Source organism: Pempheris klunzingeri, chromosome 10 (genome assembly GCF_042242105.1).
Source record: "Pempheris klunzingeri isolate RE-2024b chromosome 10, fPemKlu1.hap1, whole genome shotgun sequence".
Taxonomy (NCBI): Eukaryota; Metazoa; Chordata; class Actinopteri; order Acropomatiformes; family Pempheridae; genus Pempheris; species Pempheris klunzingeri.
In genome coordinates, this window is record NC_092021.1 from 21,498,622 (window position 1) to 21,511,578 (window position 12,957).

The 12,957-nt window shown below is 40.2% G+C and overlaps 1 protein-coding gene across 1 annotated transcript in view; it reads right to left on the reverse strand.

Annotated features, from left to right (window-relative positions):
• il1rapl1a (interleukin 1 receptor accessory protein-like 1a) overlaps positions 1-2,413 on the reverse strand; it is a 134,182-nt gene extending 131,769 nt beyond the window's left edge. Inside the window, exon 1 of the mRNA XM_070837643.1 lies at positions 2,332-2,413. Coding sequence (XP_070693744.1) covers positions 2,332-2,413 — 82 coding nt within the window. The remainder of the gene's footprint in view (positions 1-2,331) is intronic.
• Positions 2,414-12,957: the final 10,544 nt, after the last annotated feature.

Genomic DNA, 12,957 nt, shown 5'->3' on the forward strand with positions numbered 1-12,957 from the left:
TGTGTTAGGGCAACACAGTTTACTAAACTACAAAATAAGATATTGAAATCACAGCACCTGCAAATATCTACATTGACAAAAAGCTGCAGCACTTTCTTGCTCATCTAGACAGCTTTTTACTCAAGGTATTTCAATACTAAATCAACATTCGATTTCATGCAAACAACATCATTGAAATTACCATTTCAGGCTGCCACCCCTGACGCAACAGATGAATTGTTATCGGTGTGTGTGCGTGTGTTTGTGTGTGTGTGTGTGTGCGTGTGTGTGTGTGCGTGTGTGTGTGTGCGTGTGTTTGTGTGTGTGTGTGTGTGTGTGTGTGTGTGTGCGTGTGTGTGTGCGTGTGTGTGTGCGTGTGTGTGTGGGTAAGAGGGAGAGAGAGAAAGCAAAAGTGACAGTGTACATGTCCCAAATTACAAGTTTAATGTGAGCTTGTCTGATTTGCCGCATGCCTCCATTTATATTCTTTCAGGCTGACAGATGAACCTTTCAAAGTGCCATTAAATAGCCAAACTGCTCAGTGACACTCCATCACCTCTTGACCCCTCAGTTGGGGAGTAATATTGACTTTACTGCTATCAATATTTGACCAAAGGACCCAGAGGACCCACTTGATTGATTTGATATGCTGTCCTGTCTCTGATCTATATGGAAATCCTCCACGGATCAAAGCCTACAATCACACATGTGCACACGAGCAGCCACATGCCTTTGCATGCACATGCATTCAAAGTCCTACATAAACCATAACGACACAACTCCGATTATACAAGGACACACACAAATGCAGTCAATTACCTTTTAAGGCCAGCTCAATAGTTGAACAGAAATCAAGTTAAATTCCCTTAGATTAGTCTCAAGTTGTATTCTAGACACAGAATGCTTGTTATGAAATTGAAATGACTCAAAGATGTCACCTACTGTTACTTAGTTGGATAATTATCCAATAGATTTTCAGACTACAACATTGCAGAATCAATTATATTTCATAGATTTGTTTCAGCAGTCTTAAGGCCCTGATCAGGCCAATAGGCCGATTTCAGTATCAGGAACTTGTGTAAACTTAGCTAAATACGGAATGATTATTGTCTTGCACAATTAGTTATACCGCAACATCCGATGTTTATGTCCATAAAATATTCTATTTGTACTCTCCAACGTAAATCTTTGAGAGAATGGAACGAAAAAGAGTCCAAAACGGAGGAAGCTATTGCAGCTTATTGGCTATGTTGCACCACTCAACTGTATATCTAACATCCTGTCAGGGTGTTCACTGCTCCACAACAGAAAAATGGTTTGCAGATAGTTATGAGATAGGAGGTGATTGTGCCAATACGTCTTTTGAATGAACCTTTAGCTACAGGTCAGCCTTAAAATCTTCAGCCATGCCCACTTATGTCTGCAGTACAAAACCACCCAGACACAAGAAAGACCCAGCATCTAATGAGCACGCACACACCTGTATGCAAACAATGGGTTTTAGACAAAAAAAAGGTATTACCTGAAATTATTTTACCTGCCAAGTGACATGTTTAACAATACAAGTACTAGTATTAAAAAGTATAAGTAAAGTAAAGACTATGTGAATACTTAGTGCAAAAAAATTACAGCATTTAAACTGACTGCCTGAATCTCTATATGAATTCATGTCATGAAAAGTTTCAATCTTTTCACTCTCCATTTTCTCTTTTGACCTTTGCACTTGTTCACAATTGATGCTCAATTTGCTGGCATTTAGAGCCCAAATGAGTTTCACAGTAACCCTTGACGACCCAGTCACTGAACAATTGGATCATTTAGTAGCTGTCACTCTTTCTAAATTAAAATAGGTTTAGCTAATTCTGAGAAGCACAGAGTATCTTTTCATTTATTCACATGCAGGCAAAAAAGCTTCACATTAATGCCATTATCCCTTGCAACTACCTATCAATCATGTTTTGGAACAATATATCTTTAAGGCATTTAACAAACACTCAACTGAGACTCCAGTGATTTCCAGCAGAATCATGGGGAAAAAGCTTTTTATTGTGCCATAAAGCACAATGCCAACAATAAATTGTAATTAATGAGTTTTAGCCAGCTAAACAAAATCAAACCGTGATAATTGTTGCAATTTAAAGTCTAGACTATTTAAATTTAGCATAGATGGAAGTTCATAAACAACAGCACAGAAAATGATAAATGTACGTCATATACTTCCTACCTGAAACCATCAAATTATATCAGTGACACAACCAGCGATTGATTGTTGGCAGCTACAATAAAATGGAGACACAACACTGGAAGACAGACTAGAAACAATATAATAATGAAAGACAGTGCATTACGTACCTGAGCCTCTCTTGGAAACCACCTTTACACTTCTGGACAGTGTGACGTACAGCAGGATCAGCAGAGGGCTGGGAGGTCTCATTTTCCCCCCCGTCCTCACAGCCTGAAGGAGAGGAGACATTGGCAGGGAGAAGGAGGGATGGCAGGAGAGAGAGACAAAGAGAGAGATCAGTCACTGCTTGTACATGAGATCAAGTAACTCCTTGTTGCTACTTGACAAGACTTAAGTGTCCGTGTGGAAGGATGCTCTGTACCAGCCCAAACACTACAGCAAATAAGCACACACTTTATTGAACAAAAATTGGCACACCCACAGACACAGAGACATTCACTTGGACATTCACATCAACAGACCATTTTGCACATTCCTCTGGGGGGTTTTCTTGTAACGATTTTCTCTCATGATTGCAATTGAGACAAATTATCATAGCAGGGATACATTTCATAAGAAGCCATTCCCTAAGATGCTGACGAATCAATAAAGAAATAATTACATGTGTAAGAAACACCACTTTTAATCGCCAGTTTCATTAAAAATAGGGGAGACCTTGAAGGGAATTTCACATTATCACTTTGTGACTCGTATAGATGTGGCAAATATTCCACCCATATCCCTTATCGACTCATATATCATATTAATTGATGGAGGTGACTCATTCTCGACTCCTCATCTTCTTTAAGTAAATGACATAATCTAACATGTAGTAATTACCCTCTGATAGCCAGCTCCTGAAATAGGGCCAGTGCTGCTGTATAAATTTGATGTTAAATGAAAAATACACTCGTAAAAGAAGCAGTTTATTAGCTTACAGGGCTAGCTATAATAGAAGCTGTATGGATAAAATAAGAAACAAATGAAGACATTAGAAAGTGAAATAAAATTTAAAAAAAATCAAATGTTAGAGATGTTAAATGAAAAAATTTCAGTTTCTCGTCAAGAGCTATATGAGAAAACTGATAGAAGTTTCTATGTTGAAGCTACTGACAGCAGCTTATCTTACGCCACTAGCTGGCTTACTAATAAAACTGCCTACCAGCACCTCTAAAACTCAATAATTTACACAACTATTTCTTGGAATTTCTGCCGGGTGCCTGGTAAGTGGTCCTGGCCAAGAAATCATTGGCCACATGTTTGGCTATGTTGTTTTTACGCTTCAGTTTTGCACAGATTCTTCAGGACCCATTCCAAAACTTTCTGTGGGCATTTTGAATCCAAAATATGTAAGAATTCCCAGGTCCTAAAATAATCATTCTTTGAGTTAGCTCGCTGCTTTTAGTAGGTTAATCTTCACGTTACTGATGGATCCATGTTTCTGTCAGTCTAACTATAAGAAAAGGAGGACACAACACACAGCAAATTAACCCACTGAACCAGAAAGGAGAAGACAAGAACCCTGGCCTTTGGAGACAGAAACCAACGGTGCATAGAGACAGAGCCAGGAGGAACCCTGGAGTCTGCAGCAAGTCATGTGCACTCTAGATTAGCATAGCTAATGAAAGGAGCCTCTCTCAGAGTGTGTTTACACGATACTCGCAAGGTCTGCCATGAAAAGACGCCTTTCTCTCCTCCCCGATCACATTCTACTAGGAACGTTTAGTCGATAAACACCGCTCTGCCAATAACATTCTGGCAAAAACCACAGCTAAAGGATTGGCTCCTCTTTATTTGGCTAAAATGCCTTTAAAAACACTTGCCAATAAGCTGGTCAGATCTAATTGTATGTTTTAGCTGCAGCTGTAACCCCACAGTCAGTTTATAGCTATGTGCAAACACAAATCACCAACCAAAACACTCCAAAAGGTCAAAATCCCTCAGAGATCAATTCAGATTTGTAAGATGTGGTAAATTAAGCTATATAATTATCAAGGGTGCTGCCGTCCTCTCACTTTAAGATACTGATAGGAAGCTTTAAAGTCAGGGAAAATAATTTGCTATTGGGGAAAGCCAATTTGAGTTTGTTCCGTGTCGTATGGTCGAGTTTTATGAAAAAAATAACAATGAGTCGGGGTTAAGATGGTGTATAAGGGTTAGGGTTACCACAGCAGTTTGCAAAATATACACGGATTCGTGCACATGGAGACAAATTAAAAATTTTTGAAAGCTGTTTTGACAATGGAATAAAGCTGACTGACCAGACAGCCTAAAACAGTGGTAGAACATGCCCACGACACAATGCCTTTCTGTTCCCTTGTGTATCTAAAATGGGCAATAGAGAGAACATGTCTAAGAGTCGAAAGAGAATGAATCAAAACAGATGGCCATAACATTAACCTCTCATACAACAGCAACAGTCGATAAGGCTCATGGGTAATGTCGCCGCTTCTGCTATTAAAAACCAACTAAAACAACTTGACTTCTCAGAATCTAATGGTCACATCATATTGTTGAGTAATGACGGACGCTTTCATGTTTTTGTGCTGAGTGACATTGAAGATATCAAAATTATCTTTATCTAATTATCAATTGTTAAAATTGACAGTCAATGGCAGCAGGTCATCTGGTCCGCCCACTTGACCATTGACTGTGTACAAGAAGTGGACGTAGCCACTGTCACGTCATCCATTGTTTGTGGACTGCCGTTTGGAAACCTCCAGTTTGGCTTTATGGGCATTGGTGTCGGCGTCTTGGTTTCATGGTTATCGCTATCTTGGTGGCGTTTATTCCATAAAGCCTGTCTCTGATCATTAGTCACATGGTAATCCCGATCTAACGCTTACCCTGTAGTTGGAAGTAGTATTTTGTACGTTTTGTGACCATTTCATGAGCTGCCGTGATACTTGAGCCACTCAACATTCTGGTTGAGCACTGTTGTTGTATGTCTTTTTACAGATAATATATTTCATGAATTTATCTAAGCTGTCCAAAATGCTCAAAAAAAGATCATTTCATTTCAAGCTGCTGATAAAAGACGATGTACTTAACATAACGGAATGATTGGCAGGTTGTGTTTCTGTTGCTGCAGGATGCAGAGCTGCCCCCTGTCGCAGCCTGATTCAACAGAACAATCAGCGACACTCCTCTTTGTCCCAATCATGTCACTCTTTCACAAACTCAGTGGGATTTGGTTCCCACCAACCATGACATCACCAGCCTGCCATCCTCACACACAGAGAGGCATTGTGCACCTCACAAGACCCCCACAAACACCCAACACACTTCGTCTCTCCTCACCTTTCTTCCTCTTCTCTGCATTCTCACCACAAATAAGTTGAAAATGCGACACAAAAACACTTGAAAAAGCAATATTTAAGAGTTAAAAGGCTCGTAGGTCAGGCTGACTTCTCAGCAGACTCTCCAGAACAGACCGCTTGTTGATGAACAGATTGGGAGAAACATACATCAGCCTGTAGACTCAGTAAAGCAGCCTTTTCAAGTGCCTCAGTTTAATTCCTATAAACAATGCAGCTATTAAGGATTTGCAGTAAATGGAGAGTCAATCTCTTTTCTTAAACCTGCATCACTCCACTGTTAAACTCAAAGTTTTGAGGTAGCACACATTGAGTTTAAATAATATAATAATCACATAACTCCTCATTCCCCCACAAGGCCAAACCAGAAAGATCTCGTGAGTTTATGTGAACTATACAAGACAAATCGCTCTCAGAGTAGCTGACTCATCTGACAGATTGTAGGTTGTAGGCCAGATGAGGCCTTGTTTGAAATAATCAGAATACAACCTACAACCCAAGTGTTATTATTTCCAGAGCCACATGGGAAAAAGAAACCTCTGAAAAAGCAAAATAAAACCCAATAAAGGATGATACTTTTTTTGTTTCAAGTACTGTACAGGAGTAAGAAGTAATATAGATATATCCTCTTAGTGTAATATAACATTCTGGCTTTGCTCGTACTATTAACTATGGCCAGGCTTTTTTCTCTGAGGCGTCAGGAGCAGGTGTGTCTGAGGAGGCACACACAGAGGCATGGCGTGATATCCACGCTTCAGCGATGCATGATGCATGCACACATCATCACACACAGTAGCACACATGCCGTTTGCCTGCTGCTTTTACCAGAAAATGAGGGGCATGGCCCTGCACTGCAGACTGACTTGCCTTGACAAAGGAGCCGAGGAATTTACTGTCTGTTGCCATTGCTGTGGGACTGTATCTCTCAGGATAGCCATATCTCCTCTCATCTCTTCCCTTAATGTTTCCTAAATTCAATTAGCACCTCTTGGTATTTGTTGCTAGCACACTCCTTCTGCTGTGTGCATGTGGCGTGTGTCTGTGCACTGTGGCTCAGTGTACGTTTCTCTCATATTCTAATTTTTATCTCTCGAGACTGAACAGAACACACAGATTCACAAATTACAAGCGGTACCTAAAGCCACCAGCTCTTTGATTTCCTGCTCATTCACTGTTGCTGTGCCATCTTAAGACAGAGAAGGAAACCTCCGCCATCTTGGCACAGCAAGCTGTGGATGATTGATCATGTGATTTAGGGATTTAATCCAATTTGAAGGCAGCCTGCACTGTGGTCTTAGGTAATGTACATCTTCATAGCATTTACTAGACGTGGCTCTGTGCCCTGACTTACCAGAAATGCAGACAGAGAAAATGTGCATCTGAAAAGAATTCATCTGAAACATCTCACTGTTTCCTTGGACTCGTGCCACTGGAATACATTAATTGGTAAAAAAAAAAAAAAAAAAAAACCTTACTCCCAAAACATGTATTTTTTTAGTGCTTTAATGGACAAATAAAGTTCTGCTCTGTTCACTAAGCATGGGGTTCATTAGTGTTTGAAGAGAAAACAGGAGGGTCTGTTTCAGCCGTCTCTGGTGAGTTATAGCAAGGTCGCGGAATTACTTCAAGAGTTTCTACCCCTGTATGCACACAGCTGTAAATACACACTATTAACCTTTCTCTCACAAGCACGTTACAAGAACAGTGGTGGTTTTTGATCAATATTGTATGAGTAATAACTGCTGAATAGCAAATGAGACTTTAGCAGGTGGAAAAATAATCTTCAGCTGCATTTGGGTCATTGCCTTGGTGTCATGCGATGAGAATAAATGTATATGGTATATGTATACCATCCTCCATTCCATGAAATAGTACATTATTTATATGCTTGAGCAGCCACTCACTGTACAGAGTAACCTTTGAAGCTATGCTGGGAGAGACACATAAACTGACTGATAATATGGTTCTAGTTTACCGCTGGAGTCAAGACAGCAATTAAAGGAGAAAGTCAGAATTATTCATGAGTGAAAGTAAGCTTGTGTGTAGGTGCAACTCTTTCACATTCGCTGTTATTCTCTCTCCATAGTTTTAGCTATGCCAACATCAAATGTGACGCCAACATGCAGAGCAGCCGGAGACAAAGACAAAGCAGAGTAATATCAGCAAAGAAAGCACAGACACACACTCACAAGTGAGTGAGTCATAGGTGTTTCTGTGTGTCACTGTGTCAAACAGATTCATGCTGGGGTTGCTAGTAAATGGCACGGCACACTGCAACTATGCTAGCTGTATGTCTACCTGTTCCCACGTCTGTGCCATGCGGCACGTGTGTGTGTTTACCAGATGTGTCACAGTGCGAGTCAGGACCCATGACTGTTATTCTGCAGCAGTAATATGAATCACTGCCTCAGAATAAAAAAAAGTAAGCTTGGCGGTAGCCAGGGTGAGCATTCGTTAAAACACATTTGACCGCTTTTGACCATGGGCAGCCCATGTTAATCTCCAGAGGCTGGCCATAGGTGGTTAGAGTTAACGAGCAAGGTGCGTTGAGCTATGCCCTGTCTCAGTCCCAACATGCACCTCCTCACTGAGTGAGATTAATTACCACACGAATCTGAGCCAATCCGCACCCCTGCTGTTCTCCTAGCCCCAGAGACAGACGCTCGCTTAAAAAGCACATTCAACCACATAGAATGCAACACGGTGTACACAATTAATTTAAAGTGCTTCAAGGCAAACTAAAGCCACTTGCACATGATTGGTCAAGTGCAGAGCTGTGGGTTGTTGCGAATCGGTCTGAGGTCAGACGCATTCCACCAGCAGTGAAGCATTTTCCTCCAGCGGTTGTTGATTGCTCTCAGCTATATCCCCTGTGCCCAGACCCATTGTCAGCTGTCCAAGGATGACTGGCTGCAGAGACACTCTCATGCTTCCAGTCAATACTGTCTTTGATGGAGAGCAGGGGCCAACGCTCTCCTCACCCATTTAGTGTATACACCCCACTGGGGGCAGCCGCACCACTCCTGACACACAGATAGACTAAAAACACTGTCAAGCACAAGCGCAAAGACCCAAACACACAGGCTGAGAAAAACCTTCAGGTATGCATGGCTTTTACATGCATTCCCGTGTACTTTGTGTTGTGCCCTAGTTTATGGTGTCATTTGAAAAAATTTCTCTTTAAAATTTACGTTTTATATCATTACATTATATTTTCTAAACCTAAATTATTTTAAAATCTTTTTACATTGTTTTGTTTTTATTTGTTGCATACAGATCGTATCTCTAGGATGAGATTTAGCAGTTGTTTCTTTTGATATAAGCTTTCCTATGTTCCAATATTATTTAAAGTACCAAGGGTGCAGATTTTACTTTAACTTTGGTTGCTTCGCATATTAATTGGAGGGCCTGGGCATCCTCCCCTAGGAAATTTTGAGCGCTTAATTTCCTTCATAATGAGATTTTTTACACATAAATGTGTGCCTTTTCCTCACAGGCTCTCTGCATTCTGTATTGGTTTCGACTATTTATTCTGCCGTAGATCAACTTTTGTCATTCAGTGTTCACCATGCTGAGTCAACACACATGTAGCCATGTTTTACTCTGTCCTGTTTTGTGTCTTTTGTTTGGGGAAGTAACCCCTTTAAATGTCCATGTGGACACCTGTGGACTTTAATAGTTCATGTGTGTTTCTCTTATATCTCATATATCTCGGCCGTGGAGTGGTTTTTCTAGAAACCGCGTCTACATCTCAACTGTGTTACTGGAACTGAAAATAAGAATACAGCACAGGTTGGTTGTTTGGTGATTAAAAAGTTGATCAGACCTAGAACAGAATGAGACAAAAACTTTCGTGTTAACCATTCCTAACGTGCTTCCAGACCGTAGTCGACGTCACAGGGGAGATTTTTGTTTCCCTACAGGACCGAAGTCGATTCTCACCACGGAGGCTAACCTTCGCTTTACTGACAGTTGGGAAACAACACACGAGAACTTTACTTTGGTCTTGAGGAGTTTCAGCCTTTATTCACTTATTCAACAAACTTCAACCTACACTGTTCATTAACTGCCAGATTTACGACTTCGCTGCAAACCTTTTTCTCTGCTCCACCTTCACTCTCTCTAACTCACTGCACACGCACACTAAGCAGTCGTCTTGGAGACGTAGCCTCTGGGAGGGCACATTGGAATTATCTAATGCAACTTCCATATTAATATGACTTAATATGACAACCTGTGCTCTTGGTTCATTCAACTGTATTATGTTTGATTCGAATAGTGAGTTATAGATTTAATCTGCTAAGATTGTACTATATTTGGTATTATTCGTCCCTTGTGCGCTAGAATTCAGGTGTTTACTTTTTTATTATTTATTTACGGCAATGTGCATGTGTATAAAAATTTAAAGAAACAATGGTTGTGGTTCATGAGTTACATTTATCCTGTAATTTACAATAACAGTAGAGTAATACTAAATAGGACAGTGAGTCAGCAAGGGGTCAGGCTGAGATGCAGCTTTGGTTTGGATAAGATGCACCTGCTCTGCATGCAACAGGCCGCTCTCCAAATGAACCCCTACTTAATGTTTTCCCTTTCTTCTGCATGTGTGACTAAACTGGTCACAAGGCAAAACCAAGACATGCAGCAAGTGGCCTTAGAACATTAATATGGTGAAACAGTGACTACATAAAGCACTTGGTAAATACTGTGACATAAAAGGGAGGTTCCATAGAAACAATGTTTCTATTTCTTATTATAGCAGTAGTAGTATAAAGACCACATACAACCATATATATGATGCAGTGTATTCCTATCTCTCTTCCCAAAAAGACAAAAAAAAGAAGGCTTTTTTTTAGTCTTTAAGCAATCTAAAACACTCCTACGACATGTGTGGGAGGACTCAGGTCACTCTTTTCCATAAAATACGCTGCCCTTCTGTGGTGAATCATGTAGCCGAGCATCAGAGCTGGGTGTTATTGCAGATGTGCAACGCTGCATCCTCTCATCAACTTAAGTTAATAAAAATACCATCAATTTGCTATTAATTAGTTTAAATGGTTTATCAGGAGAAAAACACAATAACCATCAACCAGCAGTCTGATATTGACAGCTTGTAATGCCAGTGTCAGTGTAATGCCAACAGAGTTTTTTTTAACGTATCATTTGTTTTCCTCAGTGAGTGACAATGTGTATCCACCTGTGCAGGATGCAACACATTGTTGATTCAACTCTTTTGTGTCAATGATTCATTTGTGTCCAAAATGTTGTTTTGGTTTGAACTATGTGTGTGTGTCTCTCTCTCCAACCATGCGCTGGCTGCCAGACTCCGAGATCTGGAAAACTTGTCTCTAGGACGCTGTGACACAATCCAGAAGTGAATCTTTCACTTTCATCAGCTTAGTTTTGTAAAAAATACAATCTGCCCGTGTAGAATAAATATTAGCTGGAACTGCAGACGTTTTCCTGAAAACTTCCAATTCTAGAAAGAGAGCTAAAGCAAGAGTTGAGCTGCCTGACAGACGTACCGAAGCTGTTACAGAGGAGTCCAATCCCCTGAAGAGGAATCAGCAGTCACTGCTTACAGAAATACATTGCAATATGTTGCAGACTGCACAAAAAAAAACTATGGCGGTGATGAAAAAGTGAAAGGTGGCATGCAGTAAATAGCATGGAAAAAAAAGCCCATATATTTGCTATACTCCTCTCCTATCTAGCCTGTGGCTGTGAAATATGCTGGATGTGCCTATATTAGTGGTGTGTGGAGAGGCACTGCGGTCCATCCTCTCAAACCGACAGCAGTTTCTTAAAACAAAGCTCCTGAGGACAGGAAATGCTGGCCTGAGCGGTTTTCAGCTGGAATGTGCATTTACGCTTTGGTATCCATGACAGAGTCTATCCTATTGTCTAGAGGAGCCATCGTGGTGGCAATGGAGCCTAAATGAGGCCAATAATGGTTCTCTGCTTGGTCCCCAGAGTCTTGCCTGCTTAAAAATCGATTCTGTGCTTGACTAGCGACAGGCTGGGAATAGAGAGGACTGGAAGAAAAGGAGAAGAAAGTGGCGGAAAGAAGGAGGAGGCGGGTTAAGAAAGGTTGCAAAAGATAAGAGAGAGACCACAAGTGGAAAATCCAGCTACATTTTCAATTATCAATTCATTACTACATTACAACACTACAAGGTACAAAAGGCACATTAATACAACACTTTATTATTATAAACCTATGAAGTTTATCAAGCTTGATTTGCTCTATTCCTGTCTGTTTACATCTCTGTTGATTCTTCTGTGTATATATATATATATTGTGTTGTTTTGCACTCTTGATTATAGAAATTGTCATGAATAACGTCCTTAAAGTGTACAAGTATACGTCTATGTACATATGCTTTGTCAACCAACAGATAAACTCAGAGTAAGCTCTGCATATGCTGCACAAAGCACTATTGTACTACCCACACAGTGCTTATTCCAACATTGCACGAATCAGAACAGCACCTTGTGTATATCACTGTTTGCTGTTGTATACCTATTCATCTGCATATAAAAGCTACATCTTTATGTTTGTTTGTTTAGCTTTTTTTTCCTAATGTAGTTGCATATTTATGCTATTGATTCTGGAACAGCATGATGAGAGCTACAACTGAGCCAAATATGTGACAGTGTACCTGGCCAATAAACCTGCTATGCTATTTAAATATGTTTTAATTCAAAGCTGAGAATTCGTCTTAATTCTCTGGATTGCATTATCTTGCTTGGGATTGGATGTTACCTGGCTGTTCTGAGGTTATGACTACAAAACTGTTAACTATTTGTTGAAGGTTTTAACTTTGGAGAAGAATACGCTGAAATCAATGAACCAGGAAGCAGAAGTTGAATGCTGCCTCATGTTTCATCTCAGCTCTCAAAATGTTCTCAAGTGGTAAACAGTGACTGGAACTTTATGTACAAAAGCTTAATGATCATTCTGATGAAACTTGGTAGCTATTGACTCCCAGTGATGGATTAGCCTACTTTTACCAGCTCAATAAAAGTTCATAAAACTTGTTGTAAAAATATTGTAAGTGAAGTACTGAACACTGTTGAGACCTCAAATAAGAAAATTAAAAAAAAATTAATAGTTAACCATTGAGATATCCACATCAAACTCATTTGAAACAAAAAATAAAACTGTTCATGCCAAAAAGGGAAACTGAAGCACCACAAGCACACAGCATGGTAACTTACCAAAGTGAGAGTAAACCTGTCAAAGACTTGCAGTGAGGTGAAAAGTCCTCTCTCCTACTTTGCTGCCAACAAAGAGCCCAAAACGCTGTCAGGTTTGGTAGGGAGAGATATATGGACTCCATCAGCAACTGGACCAATGAGAGCAACTTGTAGGTGTTGCAGAACAAAGCTTCAGCCAACCAAAAGCACTCACACACACTCACACACACACACACA